Source organism: Ruditapes philippinarum, unplaced genomic scaffold (assembly GCF_026571515.1).
Source record: "Ruditapes philippinarum isolate M1 unplaced genomic scaffold, ASM2657151v2 ctg221_1_1_1_1, whole genome shotgun sequence".
Classification (NCBI taxonomy): Eukaryota; Metazoa; Mollusca; class Bivalvia; order Venerida; family Veneridae; genus Ruditapes; species Ruditapes philippinarum.
The window spans coordinates 63780-91078 of NW_026862656.1; the positions used below are offsets into that span (position 1 = coordinate 63780).

Consider the following 27299-nt stretch of genomic DNA (forward strand, 5'->3'; position numbering starts at 1 on the left):
AGTCTCTTTAATGAAGTCAATTTAAAACAATTAATAATAGGCATATTTTGGAATCAAACCATGTGTTTATATAACAATTCTGCAGGCTTTGGACACGTCAGAGAGAGACAGGGCTCTGAAGGACCTAGAGAAAGAGAGAGATGGGAAACGTAAAGCAGAAATGGAAGGGGCACAAATACGCTTACAGTACCAAATGACCATAGAGGAAAATAACAGGCTCAAGCTGGAAATAGAAATGTTGAAGTCACAACTGCGAAAATCTGGGTAATTTACTGCATTATTTCAATATCTTATGAATTTTTTTAGTTTGATTAAATACAAGGCTGATATATGATGATGGCTTCGATTTAAAACTTTTTTTCTTGCATATCAGACCGAGTCTCATTATTGCCTTAAACAGTTACCTTGGAGATTGATAATCTGCTTTGTACCGGTAGCTGCTTAACCTTAAGCATGCTGGTGGCAATGTAATATACCCACGCAACAAGTGCAGACAAAGACCTGCAGGCTTATCAGTGCTCTTTGATCATGGTCTGCACTGTTCACTTCTCGATCAGTACATATTTTGACAATGTTCCCTAAAAATGATAAATGGTTTTGTCCAGATTGAAAGACAGACATGTCCATTTAAGATATTTAGCGGGGTAAGGGTTAAAGATTCTAATAATATTAAATGCACTTCGCCATTGCTCTTTTTTGTATGACCTTCATTTATTGAGTGAATACTAAGATATTTGAGTGGTTCTCCATGACCAAGCGGATATGGTTGCCACTTCAAGCCACTTTCCTGTCACAGCTGTGGCTTTGAATCCTGTCAGTAACTTTGGATTCTTTTATAATGTCAGAGGAAGCTATCCAGCTAGTTTACGGATGGACAATGATTCTATTCAGTACCAACTTGTCCTTGAAATAATCAACTAAGAGTTATTTTATATATAATCATCCACCAGTTCAGCTGGAAAGTCACCTTATGACATTTACAGTGTCATTGTGGCTTAAAATTCAACTGCATAAAAAAAAATTGTGATATTTCTTGTGTTGGTACCGTCTATTGTTTTTGAGCTACCTTTGTGTTTGGATCTTGAGATCAAAATTGGGTCAAGGTCACATAGATTTGAAAAATTGACATTCATATTTTTCTAATTGTTTTGACAAAGCTTGATTCAGATTGTGGAACATCTATCTGACAAAGTTACCAATGTTTGTCAGATTGTGTTCTAATGTTTGTCAGTTTTAAGTGTTTTAGTAAATTCTTTCATATACATGTTGTAACAAAATACGTCATCGACATGTTTTATATTTTTATGCCACCGCAGCATCTGCGATGCGGTGGCATATAGCGATTCACCTGTGTGTGTGTGTGTTTGTGTGTGTGTGTGTGTGTGTGTGTTATATAGATTATATAGTGAACTTAAAAAATCTTCTTGTGAAAAACCAGTAGTCCAATTTCAACCAAACTTGGCAGGATTGATCCTTGGGTGAAGGGCTTCCAAAGTTGTTCAAAGAATTTCATTCCATGCAGAAATCTGGTTGCCATGGCAACCAAAAGGAATTATAAGAACAAATTTAAAAAATCTTCTTGTAAAGACCCAAAAGGCCTAGAGCTTAGATATTTTGCATAAGGCATTGTCTGGTAGACCTCTTCCAAGATTGTTCAAATTATAGCCCTGGGGTCAAAATCGGCCCCGCCCCGGGGGTCATTGATTTTCACTATATGTACATATAGTAAAAACTTAAAATACCTTATTGTAAAGACCCAAATAGCCTAGAGCTTAGATATTTTGCATAAGGCATTGTCTGGTAGACCTCTACCAACATTGTTCAAATTATAGCCCTGGGGTCAAAATAGGCCCCGCCCCGGGTCATTGTTATATAGATTATATAGTGAACGTAAAAAATCTCCTTGTGAAAAACCAATAGTCCAATTTCAACCAAACTTGGCAGGATTGATCCTTGGTTGAAGGGCTTCCAAAGTTGTTCAAAGAATTTCATTCCATGCAGAAATCTGGTTGCCATGGCAACCAAAAGGAATTATAAGAATGAATTTAAAAAATCTTCTTGTAAAGACCCAAAAGGCCTAGAGCTTAGATATTTTGCATAAGGCATTGTCTGGTAGACCTCTACCAAGATTGTTCAAATTATAGCCCTGGGGTCAAAATCGGCCCTGCCCCGGGGTCATTGATTTTCACTATATGTACATATAGTAAAAACTTAAAATACCTTATTGTAAAGACCCAAATAGCCTAGAGCTTAGATATTTTGCGTAAGGCATTGCCTGGTAGACCTCTACCAAGATTGTTCAAATTATAGCCCTAGGGTCAAAATCGGCCCCGCCCCGGGGGTCATTGATTTTCACTATATGTACATATAGTAAAAACTTTAAATACCTACTTGTAAAGACCCAAAAGGCCTAGAGCATAAGGCATTGTGTTGTAGACCTCTACCCAGATTGTTCAAATTATAGCCCTGGGGTCAAAATCGGCCCTGCCCGGGGGTCATTGGTTTTCGTTATATGTATATAGTAAAAACTTTAAAAAAAATTTCTTCTAGCAATTGACAAATGCTAGAGGTTAGATATTTTGCATGAAACATTGTGTAGTGAACCTCTAGCAAGATTGTTCAAATTATAGCCCTGGGGTCAAAATTGCCCCCGCCCCGGGGGTCATTGATTTTCAATATATACATATAGTAAAAAATAAAAAAATCTTATTGTCTGTAGGTACAAGGTACAAGGCTTCAAAAACTTAAAATACCTTCTTGTAAATGCCCAAAAGGCCTAGAGCTTAGGTATTAATGCGGTGGCATAGCATTTTTCTCAAATGCAATCTTGTTTCTCATTACAGTGGTACTGGTGCAGCAGGATTGAATGTAGGGAAGAAAGTTGACAGTGTTCTAACTGGGTTGAAGATGTCACAGGTTGCTGGACAATTTGTGCTAGACAAAACAATCAAAATATGGGATGTAAGTTTATGATATAGAAAATATTGAAATGATTTGGTTGTATTATTTATAATAAAAAAAACCCACTCAGTTTTTAAGATATTCAAGTTTTTAAACAACATTGTACACGATTAGTTATGCCTCCTTAACAATGTCTTTATCATTAAATTTGAACCAAATGAGAAAACGCAAATGGTTGTTAAAAACCTGCTGTGGTAAATTAAATACTAGTTTTAAGTGCTGATTAAAATTGATTATGAAGGAAATCCAGTAATGTTGATCAAGATAGGACCAAAACTAAGTGTTAAAATTGGTGTAGGGAAACAAAGCATAGTTGCACAGAAAAATTAGTACTGTTTGATGTTTTCCCTCTTTGTTATGTTTGCTGTGTGATTCCCAACAGGGAACAAGGATCTTCCCCTATGATGAAGCTTTCCAGATAGCTCAAGGAAGGTTGACAGTTCTTCTCCGGTTCCCAGTTGTACCTGATATAATTCATTTTCTCCCATAAAACTGGGCATTAACCTGTGTTATTTTTTTTTCAGGCTGGTAACTGTCGTGTTATGGCACACTGTCCGTCTCTGGCCACCATAGTTGCTTCACAGCCGTCTTCCAGCCCACTATTTCCAGGGTTTGGTGTGAAAAAGGTATATCAGATTATGATTATTTTACAATATTCATAACAGATATCCAAAATTTTTTGCTATATTCTGTTTGTCCTGCTTGCAATCCGTCCCATCCTATATTTCATTTGTGATTTTCAATTTAACCTTGCAGTATAGATTTATTTGCAAATGCCTTGGAATTGGGTGTATATCTGGACTATTTTTACAACCAGTGAAACATTCATAATCAGGCTTAGCGAAAGTTGCCGGACCGTCGGACATGTCCGGCAAAAATCAGGCCGGTCCGATATTTTTTTTCGGAGTTCCGGACCTTATGTCCGGTACGAATACCGGGATATATCCAAGACCGATCAAGACCGAGTTTTCTCCCTTGAATAAAAAAATGTAAAACGAGTTTTGATTCGCCGTTTCATTATAAGTGTCCGATACAATCGACTGTCAATAACCAAAATGTCGGTGTTACTACATTATTACGCTGGCGCTATGCTGGTAAAAATCGTAAACTATCCAATGAAGAAAAAAAAGCGAAAGAAAAGGAATATGAGTCCAGGCGCCCGCCGAGAAAATTTGTGGGTAAATGGAAAAATGGCCGCTTTGATCATGAATGTTTTGATTTCCAAACAGAGTCCATCCACAGGTGCTTGAAACAAACTTTTTAAGTTTTATATGGGCTATATACTATATATCTTTATATACATATATTGACTTGTTATGTAAAATACTTGAATATATGTGACTAGCGCCTGTGAGTCAATCAATCAGGATAAACTAATGTTTTATTTAAGGGAATAAAATTGTGTTGCAAATCTTTGAAAGTTGTTATGTCTTTAAAAAAAACACCAAGGTATTACCATATACATATATTTGGGGGAAAAAATTCGGTCAGACAAAAGTTCTTTCGGTCAGACAAGAATTGAAAGTTTGTCTGACCAAATGTCAGGCAAATTTTTCAGCAGTTTCGCGAAGCCTGCATAATTATTTGGTATTTATATTTCATGAAGTAAAATCCAGAAATCAAGCTGATGTTTTGGGGAATGTATAAAACTGGCACTGTACTAAACATTGATTAGCAGTTTATACAGTGCGCTTCTTATACTTACCCCAAAATGTTAACACATTTAATATGTTAATTTCAATAGTCTTCTAATATGTCAATTTTCCACTTGTCAGACCAAGCAGACTACAGTTTTCTACTTGTCTGGCTGCAGATTCTACTCATGAATACAAATGCACAATAAAAATGTCCACAATCTCAGTTTTTAGCTCGACTATTCGAAGAATATGAGAGCTATTGTAGTCGCCCCGGCGTCGGCGTCAGCGTCCGCGTCGGCGTCTGCATGGTTAAAGTTTTTTGTAAAGTCAAATATCTCAATTATTACTTGAGATATTCAATTGAAACTTACAATACTTATCTATAGTAACAAGGTACATCAGATTGACAAGTTGGATAACTCTGCCTACAATATTGACAGAATTATGCCCCTTTTTAACTTAGAAATTTTGGTTAAAACTTTTTGTAAAGTCAAATATCTCAATTATTGCTTGAGATATTCATTTGAAACTTACAATACTTATTTATAGTAACAAGGTACATCAGATTGACAAGTTGGATAACTCTGCCTACAATATTGACAGAATTATGCCCCTTTGGAACTTAGAAATTTTGGTTAAAGTTTTTTTGTAAAGTCAAATATCTCAATTATTGCTTGAGATATTCAATTGAAATTTAAAATACTTTTTTTATAGTAACAATGTACATCAGTTTGCAAAATTGCATAACTCTGCCTGCAATATTTGCAGAATTATTTGCCCCTTTGAAACTTAGAAATTTTGGTTAAAGGTCTTCAAAGATATTTACTTGAATCTTTGCACATGCAATTAGGGTCATAATTGGAGGGTCATAATTGTATGTCACTGACCAAGTTCCATAACTCTATCTTGCATTAAGGCTGATTCATATCCCCTTTTCTACTTAGTCTCTTGGTTAATGTTTACATGCAAGTTTTACATATCTCAATAACTATTAAAGATATTTATTTAAAACTTTACATATGCATTTAGGGTCATATATGTAGGTCACTGACAAAGATCCATAATTCTGTCTTGCATTTAGGCTGATTTTTCTCCTCTTTTTCAACTTAGAAATTCATGGTAAAGTTTTGCTTGTACGTAAGCTGTTATCTCAATAACTACTGAAGGGTTTGTGCCTTTTTTAGGACAATTTTATGCATTCATAATAATAAAGCAGTGATTTACTTGATAAAACATCTTAATAACAAGCCTTGGTACCTTTTCTGTCAAATTTATGTATTCATAGGTAATTTGTATTATTATACTCAATAAAACACCCTTGTGACAATACCTTCCGAAAAAGTCAAGCCAACTCTCTCTAAGGCCTATAACATGAATTCATAAAAAAAAATTAGCCCTTTTGTGAACTTAAAAAATTTAACATTATCAAGGCTCTTTTACTATCAAGCACTTAGAATAGTCGAGCATGCTGTCCTACTGACAGCTCTTGTTCACTGTTAATTTTTATTATGTTTACCTAAATAGATTTAAAAAAAAGAAAAAAATGAAATTATTTGTCCAAACGCTTTATTATATTGTATTTTTACAAAGAAAAGTGGCTTACTGTTAACCAAATTTTTTATGCCACCGCAGCATCTGCGATGCGGTGGCATATAGCGATTCACCTGTGTGTGTGTTTGTTTGTGTGTGTGTGTGTTATATAGATTATATAGTGAACTTAAAAAATCTTCTTGTGAAAAACCACTAGTCCAATTTAAACCAAACTTGGCAGGATTGATCCTTGGGTGAAGGGCTTCCAAAGTTGTTCAAAGAATTTCATTCCATGCAGAAATCTGGTTGCCATGGCAACTGAAAGGAATTATAAGAATAAATTTAAAAAATCTTCTTGTAAAGACCCAAAAGGCCTAGAGCTTAGATATTTTGCATAAGGCATTGTATGGAAGATCTCTTCCAAGATTGTTCAAATTACAGCCCTGGGGTCAAAATCGGCCCCGCCCCAGGGGTCATTGATTTTCACTATATGTTACTGTGTACATATAGTTAAAACTTAAAATACCTTCTTATAAGAACCTAAAGGCCTTGAGCTTAGATATTTTGCATAAGGCATTGTCTGGTAGACCTCTACCCAGATTGTTCAAATTATAGCCCTGGGGTCAAAATCGACCCGGCCCCGGGGGTCATTTGTTATCCTCATATGTATATAGTAAAAACTTACAGTAAAAACTTTTTAAAAAATCTTCTAGTAATTGACAAATGCTAGACGTAAGATATTTTGCATGAAACATTGTGTAGTGAAGCTCTAGCAAGATTGTTCAAATTATAGCCCTGGGGTCAAAATTGGCCCCACTCCTAGGGGTCATTGATTTTCACTATGAACGTAGAGTAAAAAATCTTCTTATCGGAAGGTACAAGGCTTAAAGCTTTGATATTTGGTATATAATATCATCTTTGGGTCCTCTACTAAAGTTGTTTTAATTATGCCACTTGTGTTGAAATTGCCCTGCCCTAGAGGTGCTAGATTTTCTTATAGGTATATAGTAAAAACTTGAAAAATCTTCTTCTCTGAATTGACAAAGGCTAGAGTTTAAATATATGGCATGAGACTTTGCGAAGTAAACCTCTACTAAGATTGTTCAAATTTTAGCCCTGGGGTCAAAATTGGGTCTGCCCCGGGGATCATTGATTTACATTATGTATATCTAGTAAAAAAATAAAAAATATTTTTGTCTGAAGGTACAAGGCATAGAGCTTTCATGTTTGCTATATAATATCATCTATAGGTCCTCTACAAAAGTTATTTAAATTTTTCCCCTGGTGTCAAAACTGGCCCTGCCCGCGGGGCATGATTCTCATTATGTACACATAGTAAAAACAGAAAATAAAACAAATGTTTTCTGAATGGGAGAAAGCTTCAGCTTAGATATTTGACTTGAAATGTTGTTTGGTGGACCTGTATCAAGATTGTTTTGAATTAAACCCTTGGGTCAAAATTTTGCCTTGACCAAGGGGACAGTGACCTACTTTCTTGTCCTTTGATGTACAGCAATGAAATTTTGACCATGTGCACAGTTTTAGTTGTAAAATTGAACTTTGATATCAGGTGACCTAGATTTTGATAATGTGACCTACTTTCTTGTGCTTTGATGTACAGCTATGAAATTTGAACCATGTGCACAGATTAAGATGTAAAGTAGACTTTGATATCAGCTTACCTAGATTTTGACAAAGTGTCTTACTGTGTTGTCCTTTGTTGTAGTCATGAAATTTAGGCTGCGTGAAATATGACCTTCACCACCAAATTCACTAGACTCAAGTGCATTGATATATTCCTGCTCTGATCTTTTATTATTAACAATAGATTTAATCACTAATCTGATAATAGGAATTAGATGGGTCAGGGATCTATGCATTATGACAATCTTCAATTGTATAGAAACAAAAAAAAAAATGTTCCTACACTACTATTTAGTGTTGTATTAATGCGGTGGCATAGCATTTTTCTCAAATGCAATCTTGTTTTGATTTTTTCTACAGATATGTACATTGGATTTTAAAACGTCTCAGTACATAACAATTCACAATAAAGCAATTAGAGACGTGGCATTTCATCCCACAGTGGAAGACGGCATGTTGCTGTCGTGCGGGCTTGATAAAAAAGTGAAGATGACTAGTCTGCTTAGTAACGCTGTTGTTCAAACGTGAGTGGTTGTTTCGTATAGGTTAAGTTGGGTACAGAACCTTTCTTTAAACAAGTCTTACATTAGTTAGTATTTAAATGCGATATATTCATATAGGTCAATAGGTCACTACTTGCATCATGTCAGTTTAGTTTATATGCATAGGACCTTACTCAGTCTGTTACTATATACATGTATTAGATATAAAGATTTTTGTAAGGTTATATGGCCCTATATAAACTGTTGTTTGCATAAAAATTATATGTCCAAGATATAAGGTGTGGGTAATATTGCAAACAATCATTTAAATATAGCCATATAACCTGCCTAGAATCTTTATGAATAATTTATAATACAGCAAACTTCCTTTATTTGAGAAATACAATGAAATTACTTCATGAATTGACAGCAGGTGTGTTTTTAGTTTACATGTATGTTAATGTCACAATTATTCAATGAAAAGCAATTTTAGAAATATACAGTACTATAAATACTTACTTAATTTACTTAGAAAGTGTTGTATCACTATATAGGTCAAGAGATCAGTACATGAGTCATGATTTTGAATTTGGTATTAAATGCTGGAATGGTAAGTTGACAGCTTATGCAATCAAATGTCACCAATAGAGAAAATGTGGCAGGCACTTTCATGCTATCTGAGCAGTCTCTTTGCTTTAGGCATAATTATCAGTCTTTGTAATTTGACACTGGAACCAAGTGGTCCAAATGAGCACAAGCCCAACAGCAAGAAGCTAGTAAATTTTGTCTCATTGGCCAGTTAACATTCCCAATTTACAAGTGATAAATGCTATATTACTTACCCGAGTTGATTGTAAATTTTAATTCAAATTACTATGAGGTGTAATTTTTTGGTGACAATTGCTCTTGGGCATTGACTCTAATGGTCATTTGTCTCTCAATGTTGATTTAGAAATTTTGTGTGATTAGTAGCTGGTTTCTTCCAGAGATATTGGTAATTACTTGCTAGTTATCCAGAAAAAACAAACTATTAGGTGACAGAGATATAACCAGAAATGTGTTAAACCTAGAAAAACAAAGCAATAAAGGTAAAATCCTAAAACTACTAGCAGACTGTCACAGATTTTAAGCCTTTTAAAGTCCATGGTGCAAATTTTGCAGTGTAAAGGTCCAATACATATAAGTTATTTCTTAAATTGTAGGAAATTTTCAAATAAAGATATATAGTACATTGGCATATTTCAGATATGAGACGGCAATGCCAGCATGGAGTTGCGTATGGAATGCTCAAGACCAGAACTATTTCTATGCCGGTCAACAGAATGGACTCGTTCTAGAGTTTGATATTCGTAATACCGAGGGCCCAGTCCAAGAATTTAACAGGGAGGGTAGCAGATCTCCAGTTGCCTCACTGTGTTATATGACAGAAGATATGAGTGCAGATTTCAGGTACGAGTTTTTGTGGTTATAAATTTCAGCAAATGCAATATTTAATCGTTTCAGGGCTAAGGGCAATAATGCTGGTTATACACAACCAGCGTGCATATCTACGTAGTCATTTCTAACCAGACTGTATACTGTTTGCTATACATTAAAGGAGCTCTTCTGAAGCCCAAAACCATAAAAAATGTCAAATTTTGAGAATAAATCAAAGGGAGAAAAATATAAATAACTATGTTCTACCAAATTGTTTGATACATTTTTATTTTCTGTAAAAGAATAGAGAAGTGTAAATTCTTAAATTTGTATTTAAGCATTGTTGCCTTATACGAAACAGGACGTCTGATGACAAGTTGTCACCTTGCTTCATAGAGCGTTTACATATTAGTATCTTTAATTTTACTTTTGAAAGTTAAATTTTTACAGGCAGTTTGAAATTAAGCAGTTGCCTCTCTTAGATAATACCTGGAATTATTTCCATGAAAGATTGAAAATATTTGAACATTTATAAAGTTATAGCCAGAACACAACTAGTTAACTGGTTTCATATGTATGCATTGTCTTGTGAGAGTTTCCAACTTGACCTTGACCCTTCTAGAACCAAGAGTGATTAGGGTTTGCCACTAGTATAGATACATGACATTATTGCAGTCTGACTAGGATCGATAAAATTTTGTGACTTAGTCGAATTTTCCTCTCGATATTCCAAATCAGTTGGTTTGGAGTAATAGAAATGGTACCTGGAAGGGTAAAAAAGCTTCTTTAGTAATTGTGTAGATATAATTATGATAAATAGTGAATCCAGGCATATTTTGTGAAAAGTTATACATTTCTTAAGAGTTGTACATCTTAAATACATTATAGTCTCCCTAAGTTTGAACATTTTTTAATATACCTGGAGGCATTTAGCTGTAGATGAGAATATCTTGTTTCAAACTGATTTTATTACAGCTGTTAGAAATCTTTATAGTGGTTGATATAATTACATACTATAGTATTTTAATTAACTTATTTTTTTCACTTCAGATCTGGTGGTTTGTTAATTGGACAATTGGATAAGTTATCATTCTTTGAAAAGTTGCCTAACAACCAGCATAGACTTCATTTATTGCCACTAGAGGGCAGTCTGACTAGTTTACACATCGAGCCAAACACCCGGCATATTCTCGCCAGTTATCGCCCGACCGTCCGTCACCCGACAATACGGCACCAGCTGTGTGAATTGATCTCGAGAAATATTAGCACCGAGCCTACTGTGATAGATAATGTCTGTAGTTGTAATGTGATACATACGTTCCACGGGGGTCGTACCCAGACGGTCCTCTCAAAGACCATCGTGCAGCAGCATCCAGCTGATAAGAGCAGGTTACTGGTCTGTGCTGGAGATGAAACTAACAATAGTGTAAGTAGGTGGTGAATTTTGCATGTAACAGAGGTGTAAAATAGGCCTTTCTCAATATGACAAGCTGTTGATAATTCTATATTTAGCCGTGAGAAATCACAAAAATTGTGCAGATTTGCCCTAATCAGTTGTATATTTTAGGCAGATTGGATCATGTGTTTTTATGAAGTACATTTAAAAATGAGTTAAAAATATCCTTATTGTTTTGTATTATTTTTTTGGTTTCTTAAATTTTCAGATTTATAATGTTGTCAGTAACAGAATTAATTTTTGTTTGATGGTGTAGGAAGCTACAAGCCTATTGATACATTCACAAATCTATTCCTATAACTAACCAGTACCAAGCAATGAATGTGAAGTTTTTTAGTCCCCTACCGGTTTAACCGGAGGGGACTTTAGGTTTACCCTCCGTCCGTCTGTCCGTCTGTCTGTCTGTCCGTCTGTCTGTCTGTCTGTCAGTCCGTCAGTCCGTCCGTCCACAAAACTGGATCCCGCGATAACGCAAAAAGTACTGAAAATATTTTTATGAAACTTGATATATGGATAGATGGCAGTATGGAGATTATGCACGTCTTTTTTTTTCTTCCTATGTTGAAAATTCTGGTTGCTATGGCAACAAATAGTCTGAAAAATATGGCAAATTTAACACATAAACTGGATCCAGTGTGATAACTCAAAAAGTACTGAAAATATTTTTTATGAAACTTGAAATATGGGTAGATGGCAGTCTGGAGATTATGCACATATTTTTCTTTTCTTTCTATGTTGAAAAATTCTGGTTGCTATGGCAAAATAGCCTGAATTTCAAGATTTCTGATTTAAATTTTTCAGCTTTTTCACTATGTTCTTTATTTCTTAAGGTGTTTACTTCAACTTTAAATATAAGTTTCTGGTCATCAACCACATCATATGTGACAAGAGATTATAACTCTAGCACAAAAAATATCAGGAGTTATTACCTCCCTTGAACTTAGATTTTTTAGGGAAAAAATGTTGTCTTTTTTTAAATAACTTCTTTATTTCCCAAATGTATCTACTTCAAACTTCATATATATGTTTCTTATTATCACTCGACATTTTTGAGAAGGTTAAATACTCTAGCAAGACTATTTTCCAGAATTATGTCCCCCTTGAACTTAGATTTTTTTCGAGAAACTGGTATTTTCACTCCAACTTCTTCAATTCCCTTATAGGATTTACTTTTAAAATCCCACATCGTAATAATATGACAAGGTTGTATAACATAATTTTCCTTACTAAGCATGGAAACTTAAACACATTACTGTGATATAGACAAACTTATTTTATTATGTTTTGTGGTTGATATTTTCAAATACAGACTTCATCCTCAAATTCATTATAAATGGCAATACACAGGAGTGTATGACAATTAAAGAACTTTTTGAGGGACCGGTAGGGGACTACTGTATTGCCCGCAATACTATCAAATGCTTGTTGCTCAAGGAATGAAAGACTTGCCCCTGATTGGGTTTGAACTGGTACTGAACCAGTAATCCTTAGATTGCTATTCTGATATGCTAACCAATTTGCCATGTCATCACTTATGTTGTTGGAAGGAAGGTAAAAAAAAGTCACGGAAAAGAAATGAAGAGAATATTTGTGTCAATTTTAACAAGAACATTCTGTTGAAATGACAATTAGGTAAACCCTGATTGTGTTCTTTTGTAGTCAGTGCTTCCTTAGTGTGTTAAAAAAATTTGTGATTATATATAATGTAGATATATTTTTTTCTCTCTTTCAGGTCCATCTGTGGGACTCTGCCACAGGTCAGCTATCACAGAGACTTATAACAGGGGGAGTTACTGTAGACATGTGTTCAATGAATATAAACAATACCTCATACCTGGCTGCTTTGACTGATAAACAATTAAAGGTTTACAAATGGACCTGATAATCATAAAATGGAGTGTATTTTAAAAGGGGAGTAACTGTGGATATGTTAGTGAATGAGGGAAATTTGTTCAAGGAAATTAAACATTACCTCAGAATACTCTGTAGCTTTAAGAGATAAACAACTTTAAAGGTTCGAATGGACTTGAAACACTTTGCTCAATTGTTTAATGTCATTTTAACAAGGGAAGTTAACTTTATTGCAAAATGTTTAAGTTTAGTCCTAGGGGTAAAATTTTAAGCAGGGGAAGTATTGATGAATTGTGCGTTCAATTAAAAGTTACAAATGGACCTGAAAACAAGATTTCATCAGCAGAATAAGAATAACAAACAAAGGAAGTTATCTATATCAGACTGATAGCAGGGAAGATAACGTGTGGACTGTGTTCAATGAACATGGATACCTCCTGCTACAGGAGAGCAATTGAAAGGAGAAAAAGACTTGTTGAAAAGCTTTGTTAGTCAGACTATTCTAAATGAGAATTATAACGGGGGAGGACCTGTGAAGAGACGAGCTTAAAGGGAGAGAGTATCTTTGAACATGTGTTTAAGAAAAATATACAATACTTTCTCCTCATATCTTGTTAAGTGAAAGTGATAAGAAAGAAAATTGAAAGTGTTCAAGTGGATTTTCTAGAAAAATAATACATTTTACTGGCTTATTAGCCATGATACAAGAACTCCATAGCACTTTACCTTTGAGTAGAAATATTAAGTGGTGTTCGTGGGAGAGTGGTTAAGGTTGATGACTTCAAATCACTTGCCTCTCACTGCTGTGGGTTAAAATCCCACTAGGGACTTTAGTTTCTTTCATAGCGGCTTTTGGAGTCATTGGTTACTTGGGTGACCATTTAATGCCTGAAGTATTATACATTATACATGTCAAGAATATAATGTACATATATTTTAGATGTAAAATTGTCAGGTTGGAGGCATGCTTTGTAAATACTGTGTCAAAATTTTTATACCATGGTTCTTTCAGGGATGTGTGGTCTGTTAGTTAATGTGTTCATTATAAACTGAACATTTATAATATAATGAATTATTATGAATATATTATATTCATTGAATTGAATTGCTTCATAATTACTTCTACGGTCTACATTAATATTCCATATTCCCAGGGTGTGAAGTGTTCACTTTAAACAGATAATATGAAAATTTTTGTAGTCTGTTTTTGGTATGAAAAGTGTGTATGCTTTGATGGAAAACATATTTGTAGTCTCTTTTAGGTGTGGAAGGTGAATTCTTATGGAATAATTATTTGTAGTCCCATTATTCATGTGAAAGGTGTACACTTTGATGGAATGAATATTTTTATTATATACTTGTAAATGAAATATTGACTGAGAAATTTGTAGTATTTGTAGTCCATTTTAGGTGTAAAAGGTATACACTTAGTATTTTTGTCATGAAAGAAGTACACTTTAATGTGTAGTTCAACTTTTGTCGTGAAAGTGAAAGATTTTTGTTAATGAATACATGTGCATATTTGATAGGCAGATTTTTTATTATCAAATTATTATACCCCCACAAACGAAGTTATGGGGGGGGGTATATAGGAGTCAGCTTGTTGATCAGTCGGTCGGTCAGTCCACGTCATGGTTTCCGGACGATAACTAGAGTTTGGAATGGGGTATTGTAAACAAACTTGGTGTATAGCAACTAAATGTGCAGACTCCGGTTGGTATTGCATTTGGGACCCCCAGGGGTCAAGGTCACCATTACTAAAAATAGAAAAATGGTTTCCGGACAATAACTAGAGTTAGGAATGAGATATTGTTATTAAACTTTGCGTATAGCAAGCTTATATGAAGACCTGGGTTGGTATTGTATTTGGACCCCCTGGGGTCAAGGTCAAGGTCACGGCTACTAAAAATAGAAAAATGGTTTCCGGACAATAACTAGAGTTAGGAATGAGATATTGTTATCAAACTTGGTGTATAGCAAGCTTATATGAAGACCTGGGTTGGTATTGCATTTGGACCCCCTGGGGTCAAGGTCAAGGTCACCGTTACTAAAAATAGAAAAATGGTTTCCGGACAATAACTTGAGTTAGGAATGAGATATTTGTAATCAAACTTTGTGTATAGCAAGCTTATATGAAGACCTGGGTTGTTATTGTATTTGGACCCCTGGGGTCAAGGTCACGGCTACTAAAAATAGAAAAAATGGTTCCGGACCAATAACTAGAGTTAGGAATGAGATATTGTTATCAAACTTGGTGTATGGCAAGCATATATGAAGACCCTGGTTGGTTTTACATTTGGACCCCCTGGGGTCAAGGTCACCGTTACTAAAAAAAGAAAAATGGTTTCTTGACAATAACTTGAGTTAGGAATGAGATATTGTAATCAAACTTGGTGTATAGCAAGCTTATATGAAGACCTGGGTTTGTATTGTTTTTGGACCTCCTGGGGTCAAGGTCACCGTTACTAAAAATAGAAAAATGGTTTCCGGACAATAACTAGAGTTAGGAATGAGATATTGTTATCAAACTTGGTGTATAGCAAGCTTATATGAAGACCTGGGTTGGTATTGCATTTGGACCCCCTGGGGTCAAGGTCACCGGTCACCATTACTAAAAATAGAAAAATGGTTTCCGGACAATAACTAGAGTTAGGAATGAGATATTGTAATCAAACTTTGTGAAAAGCAAGCTTATTTGGAGACCCCAGATGGGATTACAATTAATTGAAATATTTCTTTGTACACAGTTGATAGTTTGTGTTGAAATTTTTCTTCAGATTACTTATTTTTCAAAAAGTTGCTGGTGGGGGTATTAATCACCTTCAGTGATAGGTCTAGTTGGTATTAAATATATACTAAAACTTTCTTAAATATTGGGGTACATATAAAAATGTGTTCAGTTCTGTGTGTTCCATGGTGCTCATTCATTTTGGTAATGACAGTAGTCTGATTCTTGTTAGCCAAAGATATACTTTCATTGATGTGTTTTTTAAAGGTTTCATGTTCCTAAAAATGAAATGAAAAATAGTTTTTTTAGCTACCTCAGGTGAAATTGCCTGGATGCATATGGCATTATTATTAAACTTATGGTAGTGTTTAACTTTAAATATCAATATTTACCAATTTGATTAATTAATTACTTATTTCTTTAATTCAAATGTGTGTTCAAGAAATGACTCACATGTACCACTGCCCTCTAATATTCAACCAGATATGTCCTGCAAGAATTCATAAAGTGTATGTTGCCTGTCCAAGGTTCTGTTCTGTTACCTGCTTTATTTTAGCATTTAGATACCAAAATCCCTAACATTTTAGCATTTAGATACCAAAATCCCTAACATAAACAATGGAATGTCCTAGATTCAAACAAATGTTAGCGCATTTGAAAAAATAATAGGGTTAGTATAAGTGTGATTAAATTTGGAAAATTAGTATGCCTGTATTGATAACATTTAAATAATATTGCATTTGTAAATGAATTTATGAATTTGAGTATCCTTTAAAATCTGTTGACATGCTTTATTATTTTTGAAAGCTTCTATTGATAGTTCCATTTATGACCCTTACCGGTCTTATTAAAATTATGAGATTATTGCATTACAATAAGAAATTCACCACAAACTGTTTTTTAGCAAAAGAACAGGTCAATTTATGTGGTCAAATATATTGATATTCAAATAAAAGGTCAAAGAAGGGATATATCAAATTTAACTTACATGTACATGTTTGCTATTGATTACATTATAAATTCAGGCATGTTTTGTTTGTTTACTACATTGGTGCTGTAAATAATAATAATGCATGATTCTTTTTTACTGCCACCAACTTATGCAGCATATTGTTTATGGAAAAAGTGTTTCAATAGTGCACTTTGTTTTTCTTTAATTTGCATTATTAAGAAACGAGGATGAAGAAGAATATATTATTACTTGCCAAAAATATTTATTGTACATTCACAGATGAGACATTGTTGTAAAAAGTAAATATTCCTTGCTTGATATGCAATTTTGTTAGGAGAAATAAATTGTTTTTAATTATACCAGTTGGTTGCTTGTCATTGAATACCAGTTAATTGTTTATCATTGAACTGATTGATATCAGTAAAAAGAGAAATGGAATGAAATTTTGAAAGAAAAAAAATCTAGAAAGTAATTATTAAGTTTTAATTAGTGATCTATGCCAGCATAAAAATACCATATCTATGTGTCAATTTTTAAAGGCACATTATGCCTCAGGATTCCATATTTGTTTATTTCTTAAGAATGTCAAACATGTATTAAGTAATGTTTTAATGATGGATTTAGAGCATGTTAGATGTTTATAAGCTGAAGTTGTAACTGAAGTAAGTAGCGCTGAATGTGCAGTAATGTGTCATGAAGGGTAGGGAAATGTAAACAAAGTAGTATTTTGACTTCCATACAAAATTACACTAATTCACTAAAATTAAACCAATTGCATACAGGGCAAAAGACAGGTCATTTATATGGCAAATGAGTATTTTCTGGAAACTGTAACAAGATAGGAAAAAAAAGGGTTTTAAGAAATAAGTTATAGCATTTCTGAAACATAATGGGCCTTTAATATATAATTGCTATGTTAACACACGGATTTACAATCCGTGGTTAACAAGATCTATATAAACAGCTGTTTTAAAGATATAGGAAGTAATGTTCATTTTTCTTTCCGCTTTGTTCATCGGGGAGAGGCAAACTAGTCAAATCGGCCCCTAGTCAGATCGGCCCCAAGTCAGATCGGCCCCAAAATTAGTCAATTCGGCCTCAAAATTAGTCAAATCGGCCACACAACAATTTTAAAAAGTCAAATCAGCCCCAAAACTAGTCAAATAGGCCTCACAACTAGTCAAATCGGCCCTAAAGTTATTTTTATGAAAAAATATATGAATGTATAATTTGATATTTAATTGATGACCATCATATATAAACGAATACGAATACGAAACGTAAATTCTCTAACTGTCCCTTTAAAAAAATCGGTATATAATTACGTGAATATAACTGCTTGAATTTATTATATCATGATTTCTTGGTGCATGCATTATAATAAATATACATGTATATGTATGTTGAGATGATGGGTATTATGCCCCAGTCAGAAATAAAGTATATGTTCTGTTATGATTATTTTGTCCGAAAAATGCTTATTTTTAGAGATATCCATCCGATAAAAGAGGGAGACGTTTAATCAGGTAGCATGTTGTTCACACTTTAAATTAGCTGTTTATTTAGTTACACGTGTCCGACACACCTGGATATATATTATATATTTAATCAACTAAATTTAATTTCTTTAAATTAAAAAACTATAAAAAAAACTATAAAAGAAATTATATCACCAACAACTTAAGACGGTCGCGTTTTTGACTGTGCCGTCTTTCAAGCTGAAGTAATCACATTTAATTAAAAAATGAGTAATTTTACTTACCTTGATTCCATCTCTGTGTATAAAATCACAATTAACAAAATTGAAAAAAGTAGTATAATTATAAAAAAACATATATTAAACTCTTGATAAAAAAGACTTCAAATGAATATAATAAATTAGATTGATTATTATATGTTTTGTTCTTGTTTTCTATGTAATCCATTGTTAGTCATTTGGTATTCCCATCCACACAATTGTTTTTATCAACATTTAAATAAGAAAATGAATAATGAATTAAGAAAAAAAATGGGGCCGATCTGACTTGAGGCCGATTTCACTTGGGGCCGATTTGACTATTTTGTGGCCGATCTGACTTGGGGCCGATTTGACTGTAATTCGGGGAGAGCCAGGGTTCGCAGGTTCGACCCTCGTGTGAGGCGTTATTTCTCCGGCAGTTTATTCTAAAAGCTATTTGTCTATCCCTACTGATTGCGATTCAGAAGTCGGCCACTCGCGGAAATATTGGTAATAACTGGCTTGATATCCAGGAAAGCCGGGTTGGAGGCCCGATATATAACTTAAAATTATATTTAAAGTCCGCGTTAAAACAAGTAAACATTGTAATGTTAAAGTTTAAAATATTTAAACTAATAATATGTACTTGAAGACATTTTACGTTACATTTGTTTAAAGATTGAATATGTTATCTGATTACAAATCTATGTGAGCTGGGACATAGTTTAATTTCATCCCATATATGAAATAAAAGTCAACCATGTATTTATGCTGCGCATGCGTCGTTAAGCTACGCCGCTTTATCTCACTTGACACATATGTTTAAAACCGAAAGTAGAGGTATTTTTAAGGAAGTTTAAACAAGTTATAACTTTCAAATGGTGATTAAAAATGGGTGCATCATTTAGCTCGGAGGTAGGTTTATGTTTAATTAATTTGCAAGGATTTGATTATATAATGGGGCTCCGGTATTTAGGGATCCAATATGCCTTATATAGTGATATACATGTACATTACTTGATATAGAATGGAACCTAGATTATCGTTATCTCTAATCTTGTTAAAACTAGTTGTGATAGTAATATACAAAATGTAAATATGACCCTTAACAACTTTAGTTATTCCTCACCTTTGCTGCAGTAATGGTCCTTGTATATTTTATTAAAAGTGAACCCGTTCTTGCACTTAGATGACGAATTATCATGTGCTCTTTTAGTGAACATGTATTTACATTGACGATAAATCGTGTTTATTGTCGCTGACAACAAAATCGGTTTTAAAATCGATACATTATCTTGGGAATGACGCTGTATAATTACAACGGTTGCTAGGTTGGGTCCTAAAATCCAGTGTGATCTTATATACTGCAGGTAACCTGGCCAATCCTCAAGTTTTGTAAATGATCATTATAGTCATTATGTTCAATTTTGCTTGTCAGTAATGGTCAAATTATCGTAAAATAATCTCCACTACACCGTATATTGTATAAGGTTTTATATACACTGAACCATACTTGTGTTCATATTTGTGGTTATGTTTATTGTTATAAATAATCAATGTCTTTTTAATGGGTTGTGTTGTGTGGGGTTTTCTCCTGTAGGCATCAGCAAAATGCATATGTTCTTAAACAGTTGAGTGCCGATGTGAAAAAAAATCTCGAAAACTGAATTTTATCAGCAGAGCATTTGGACAAAAATGTAATGCTTACCGACGGAATGGTGCACTCTGTACACAATGTGACGTCAGTTTTTGCGTAAGCATTGCCGAATACGTCGTCTCATAGTTGTATGAGGAATACGTTACCATTGTCAAAAGGAGTGCATTTCGGAAGGCATTTACGGTATCGGTGTGATGATTTGACCTGCCACTTCAGCCCAATTCACACAATAAGTTTCCTTTGGGGATTTATGTCCGGGGATACTCATGTTTTATAGCAAGAAATTGTCGGGTTATACGTGCTGTCATTCTGAAAAGTCCCAGGTCCATTTATAATATCAAGTATAATTGGTATGGTGTCGTGTCAATAATAGTCGTACGACTCAATTACGAACTGTTATACTAGTAATTTATTCATTATACAGTTTTATATATAAACAACAGGCACGAATAGGTGTATTACTGCCTTAGGTTCATTACCGTTTTGGCAAGAACGCCGTAACGGTTGCTGGCAAGACACGATTACGTTAACGTGATTACACGCTCATTAAGTTACGTTGTTGCACGTGCATGAAACGGGCATTATGACGATCTACTACAAATATGACGGTGTTCAACCTATTCAGTTTACAAGCTTTGAATAGCCTGTCTGAAGCAGCTTTGTCTTGGATCGATCATTGCTCGAAACACATTTTTTTTTATATTTTTATTTATTTATTTGTTTATAATAAAGTGTGTAACAATGCCATGTGGTTTGACTGTATTTACAAAACATACATTCTTTCATTGAGCAGGATCCAAGTGAACAAGATCGAAACTTACGATTCTACAGAAATGAAATCAGATCTAGTCCGTGGCCCGGTAAGATTTTTCATATTTTGTTTCCGTAATATTTACTCTTATTTCTTCTGTTTATGACCAAAAATAGAAAATTTAATATACATGTATTTATTTCAAATTTTAATTCCTTCCCCTTATAAAGGTAACCATTAGCCTTCCAGCATTTGCACACGTTAGCATGATTTCCGATACTTATCGGCATTTGATAGATATGCATGACTTCGTTCTTACTTCCCGAGTCCAAAGAGTCCGTATCGAATGTATATTGTACTCCACCTAGCGTCGTTTTTATAATCTCAATCCAAATAAAAAATATCAAATATATATTGTACACTATCCGACCTCGTTTTCTATTTTCTCATTAAAAGAAAGAGTTCATTATTCATTGTTTAGTATCATATTGATTCTATTGAACTTGCAGCTACAAAACCTAAATGGGATTTGACTTGCACCTGGTCCAATATAAGTTTTATAGTTGTGTACTTGTCCAACAGAATGTAGTTTCTGCATATAAAACATGTATATACATAATATTATGTCGGATTTTTAAGATACCGGGAAATATCATCGATGACAATCGTCATAACAAATTGCTTGCATACATGTAGGTTATAATTTTGCTTTATCAATTGCAATTATACAATCATTTACACAACCATTTGCATTTGCGCATGCAAATGAGTAGAAAATTGGTACAATTATATATTTTCCCCTTCAACTTTCATCTGCCACTGTGTATATTTTGACCATTTTCATTTGGATTGGTGATAGTTTTCACTGCGGATCATGACAGTAAGCCACATTGAATTTATCAGAGCACATTTCAGCCACTGCATTGTTTCTGGGCAGACTGTCAAGAAGTTTACCAGTACAAGTTGCCTTCACTTCCGCAAGGAACTGAAACTTCGGTACATATAGAGAGGATTCCATGACCAATCACAACGAAAGTGACCTACAACGCCCGGGAATCGAACTTGGGTCAACCGATTCACACCCCAACGTTCTACCTATTAAGCTAACTGGACGGCTTTTATCTGTGCTTGTGTATTTTCTCACTATTTCTATGTGTGATTGTGTATTTTCGCACCATTTTCACATACGGTTATACATTTTCCGCCATTTTCAGGTTCCAAGATTGCCGATATGTTACTTTGGACGGGTAAATACAACAAATTAGAGAGTAACCATAGCTATATTCAATGGTAAGTTCTTTTTTAGCCAATTTTTGACTGATATTTGCCACTGTATAAACTAAAGTTACAAACATTTTTGAAGACATTGTCTTCTATATGGCTGAAATATTCGGGGGGGGGGGGGGGGGGGGGGGGGGGGGGGGGGGGGGGGGGGGGTAAGTAGATCTACCTCAGAGGAACCACCAACCTCCTTCAAGCTGATTGGATGGCTTCCTAACATGAACAAATTCCCGCCAATTTTTAAAACCAATAATACACCGGACAGTTGATTTGAACTCAGCAAACTCGGCCACGCAGGCCAACGTCTGAAATATGTTATCACAGTTGTTGGGTAATATACATGTGCGATATTTGGCAAAAATATAGAGGGAAACGGAAACCGTCTTTAATACAATGGATTGTATTAAATTAATACAAGGAAAAGTCCGTAACCTATATTAGATAAATATAAACTTTCATTTATAATGTGTTGTAATTTACTCGTTGGACTTTCACTGGCAGCGTTTTATACATGTATTACGATGCACTTTGTATTTTAGGCAGTAAGTAAGGAAACAAAATAATGTTTTATGTTTTTTTCAGGCTATTTCCAACACCAGAAGGCAGTGGTATGAATCCCTATGCGCAGCCTCTTCGAGAGCATGAGGCAAAAGTGAGTTTGTTTGTTAATTAGTTAGTTCTGATTAGTATCAAAGGGAAATGCTCCGGCGTCCGTCGTCATGCTCAACATTCATCTTCTCTGAAACTGCTGGGCTGATTTACTTCAAATATTTGGTCTGTAGCATCCTTGTGACAGTCACACTTCAATTTGCTCATATCATAAAAAAAAGAAAAAAAAAGAAAATAAAATACAATGTAATAATAAAAAAATAATAATACAAATTATAGTAAAAAGGCCATAATACCCAACCTATTTTAAATGGACATGTCAACCTAATTACAACATATATTCACATACATGTATAAGTTTGCCTTATGAAGCAGAACAATATTGAAACCCAAAACTCCAACTGGCTAAAGTCTACAGCAAAAGTCCAAGCAACCACAAACTTCGCTGTTGAAATGCCCAAAATAAATGTCATATATAATCATTATTTTCCTTTCATGGATGTTTTCTACCAAAAAAACTTCCTTAGAAAATAGTGTACTTGCTTACTTCATGCGGTACACAAATAAATTTTACAAATAAAAAATGTAAATGATTGTACTTAACTTCCCTCTTTTCTGTAGTTTTTTGCTTTTTGAGTTGTTTATTAGCCAAACAGTTATCCTGATTAAAAATTGATTAAACGAAAAACGGAATTAAAAAGGTTCCAGTATGAAAAGGAAATTAGAAAGCTTGAGTTGCCAGATGTACAGTATCAATGAACTTTGGCCATTTGTGAAAGTTTCTTTTTTATTATGAAGAAAAAAGGCAATCAGTGTCGGGAAACTATATAACTAGAGGGGCATGTTGAGCTGGACATGCCTTCCGTCAAGTTCATTTGAATAAATTATTTCTGGCGCTGGAAAAACAGTTGTTTCTGGTGAGCGATTCAGGGCTTTCAATGCCCTCTTGCTTAATTTTTGATCAACTAATTATTTAATGTTTTAATTTAGGATCTATTTAGCACAAACACACGACACCCTTACACTCGATCTGCACATCTCATACTGTTCTGTTATAAGGGTATGCAAGTATTTGCTTGCTTACTAACTATATCTTAAGCTCAAATATAGAGGGCGAGTGACTATATGACCGTATATACTTCCTCCAATAAATTCGCCGACTGGGATTCAAACTCTAGGGTGCGTAGGTTCAAACCCCGTCAGGAACAAACCGTTGTTTCCTAATGCAAGAATCTTTAAATTACACTCATTGTTCAATAACGGATTCGTGTATGTATCAATAAACCTATAGCTTCCTGAATTTTGTATTAACTAAGCATGCTAGTGTCCGTAGACCTTACGCACTTCCTGCAGAGCTAATTAACTTTTATTTAGGATATCGTTTGTTTTTAAAGGCCATTCGAGAGGATGACATGGCCAGCGCACGTGTTCTCATGTCATACCGGATGATGCTGGATTTCTACGGAATGAGGCTTGTCAATCCAATTGTAGGGAAGGTAATTAGAAGTGAGAATTGGCAAGAACGGTACAAACACCTAAATAGGTAATATCTATACAGTATATAGAATGGTTGAATACTTGTAATTGGTGGTACGTTATTTTGAAATTTCATGACGTTGACGCTATTTTATAACGTTGACTTTCTTCATGACGTTGACTTTACTTCATGACATTGATGCAGATAAATGTACCGCGAATGTTGATAAATTTGAGGTTTTTATTATGATTCAAATAAATGCAAATGTCATGATCATGCGCGCCAACGTATGATGTTTGCAGTAGAATGTTTGCTCGTGTTTCATTTAATCATAATTCCAAATTATTCCACCATCATAGCTGTTTAAGATTTATGGGATATGCAAAACAAGTTGTCTCGTTTTTTTGTAGCCAATGTATCATTTTACAACTTATCAAGCATTTTCACGTGTAATTTTAACAGGTGAACGATTTTCACGTGTTTTTCAGATCGACCCATAACTACCGACGAATCACGAGAATAATAAAGTCCCTCGGTGAACTTGGCTATGAGAGATTCCAGTGCCAGTGGATCACTTTCTTACTGGAAGAGTCCATAATTAACCAAGTTCTTCCGAACTTGAACGGACCCTGCATGAAACATTTTATTGCTGCCATTAAAGATGACGTAGAAAAGGAACAAATGTTTAAAAATTATTTCGAACTAATTAGAAAACCTACACCCGGACTGTGTGCCAGACCAAGACAAAATGCTGACACAAACAATACAGCAATATCAGCTGAAAAAAGAGCTCATGATAAACATGAACTACATAACGGAAGAGTTCAAAATGGAGGCGGGGATTTTATAAACCAAAAGTTCGATTTTCAAAATGATTCAAATATTCCAAGACAAACAAGTGTAACTACAACTGACAATGAAGGCGCTGTTGATTTTGGACCTGCCGCAGACGACAACGATAAAATCAAGGACATTCCGTATATTGATTGTACATATGACGAAAGTAGACAGAAAACTGGATGTGTCACACATATTGGGAATGGAAATGATGAAATCAGCGCTGACGGTGGAACAGATGTGGACTATGGTTCGGCAATAAATGTTAAACTATAAACTATAATGTCTCCATCATTGACTGTGATAAAAATTTGTATCTGTGCAATAACAGAAAATGTCATAATTAAGACAAACTTGTAATTTACATGTGGCGGTCGGTCTAGTGAGACGTCCCAGTTACGGTCTCATGGTTTGAGTTAAACACGCGCCTGTAAGACCCAGTACAAATTTGAGCTAGTTTCATGGTTAGATTTTTATGTACTTTAGTAATATTTGGTCATACAGGTGGATAATCATCATGAGTGACTGTGCAGTACTTGGAGCAAAACTTATTTTAAAGGGATATGTTTAAGTTACTTCTGTTACGTTGAAAACTTATTTATGTATTTGTTATAAACTGTTTATTTTCAAGCAGGATTAAAACATTTCCTATGACTAGATGACCTATCATTTCAAAATAATTATTTCGAATCATGACCATTTTGTCCTGCAAAGGGATGTTGAATTATTTCAGAGATGAATTCATCCAGCTTGCTGACGCAATTTTCTTTCTGGTCATATCGGCTTATGGGCGACATAATTATGTCACAGAGAGGCACCTGATACAATTGCCTTATCAACCAAAAGAGACAGATGGCCCCCCTAATGTTTCAAGCAATGTCGGTGTTGCATGAAACTAAACAAAATCGGTTTTAACTCTTTTATGTGAAAAAAATATTATTTCCATTTGTGAAATGTAGGATATAGAATTAATTATCATGGAGATTCCAATTAACGATCATTTATTGTCAGGCAAGACCTTCTACAATGTCCAGACAACTGGACACAGGGCAGCGCAAAGGAGCAATCGAAACACCTCGGCTAATATTATTCATAATAACCTCGGAGTTAATACGGATTGAAAGTAGTTCTATTACATGACACGGACTTCAATTCAATCTTTATTTAAGTCCGTGATGTAAACAACACCATAGGGTGAAAACTTTGTAAAGTACGCGAGAAAAGAATGTATTTATTTTATATCCAAGGGAGAAAAAGTTATTATTGAAAAATATGTCTGACTATCGGAATCTATTGAAGAATGCTAATTGTTAACCAATTAAAACGAAATCAGAAACATCGTCAAAGGGTTTACTGTTTGTACTTTCTGTCTCTAAAAACATAACTGTATAGTAAGTTCATAAATAATTAATGCCCTTTTAACTTGTATGTCTATAAAGTTACTTTATTTTAGCAGACTTGCAAACGATATCATAAATATAACCCAACCAAACCCAGTTCTAAGCTATTTCTTTTTATGTTTAGCTTTTTTAGCATACGTAGGTTTGTCCGAGATACCCGTTCTATGCACGAAGTCCTAAACCGAAGATTGACGGAAAGGGTCGTGAAAATGCGATTTCTCAACGATGTTTATTTGGCAACTGATTTTTTCCCTGCAACACCCTGTCAACAATGCCAGATTTCGTGAATAACTGCGCACTGGTTATATAGCTACATACCCCACCACACACTTCTATTTACAATAATCATGTTCGATCAGAATTAAAACACTTGGATTATACTGACGCCATGAATAAATTTATATGATACATTTTGATTAAGTAAAAAAATCAATTAACATTCTTAATGCATTATATGAAAAGTGTCTACGGTACTTGTCACTTTATTTTCAGTAAATCTAGAACAATATTTAATTTTATCTTATTTTATTATTTTTTATTTATTAATTGCAATTTTCTCCAGAAAAGGGGCATGCATATATAACTGCAATGGAAGAAAAAATCTATTATTTGGCACAAAAACAGTTTTCTACAGAATAAATAAAATCCGATGTACACATAGAATTTCAGCAAAATTTAAATTGTGAACCATATCGGGGAATGATCAAAGCAATAATTTAAGCAAATTAGAAATCAAATTAGGTGCTGCTTGCTTAAATTCAAGTTGACGTATTGATCTGCTCTTGAAAATATGACCTAAAACAAACAAAAACTCTTTCAGGACATATGACTCAAAAAGTAGGTAAATTTGTTTCAATTATACGATTGCGGTGCACCCCATCCTCACATAATTTACTAAGAAAATATAAATTGA

At 34.3% G+C, this 27299-nt stretch overlaps 2 protein-coding genes across 2 annotated transcripts in view; both read left to right on the plus strand.

Moving 5' to 3' along the window:
- Positions 1-13034, plus strand: part of LOC132719759 (E3 ubiquitin-protein ligase RFWD3-like) — a 29101-nt gene extending 16067 nt beyond the window's left edge. Inside the window, exons 10-16 of the mRNA XM_060703608.1 lie at positions 86-264; positions 2844-2961; positions 3486-3587; positions 8133-8296; positions 9500-9703; positions 10721-11096; positions 12859-13034. Of these exons, the coding sequence (XP_060559591.1) occupies positions 86-264; positions 2844-2961; positions 3486-3587; positions 8133-8296; positions 9500-9703; positions 10721-11096; positions 12859-13008 (1293 nt within the window). The 3' untranslated portion in view covers positions 13009-13034. The remainder of the gene's footprint in view (positions 1-85; positions 265-2843; positions 2962-3485; positions 3588-8132; positions 8297-9499; positions 9704-10720; positions 11097-12858) is intronic.
- Positions 13035-19147: 6113 nt separating this feature from the next.
- Positions 19148-25650, plus strand: LOC132719760 (opioid growth factor receptor-like protein 1). Its single transcript, XM_060703610.1, has 6 exons — positions 19148-19289; positions 20825-20891; positions 21997-22072; positions 22646-22715; positions 24067-24215; positions 24638-25650. The coding sequence occupies exons 1-6, from the start codon at positions 19266-19268 to the stop codon at positions 25260-25262; spliced, it is 1011 nt and encodes a 336-aa protein (XP_060559593.1). The 5' UTR covers positions 19148-19265; the 3' UTR covers positions 25263-25650.
- The last annotated feature ends 1649 nt before the right edge of the window (positions 25651-27299 follow it).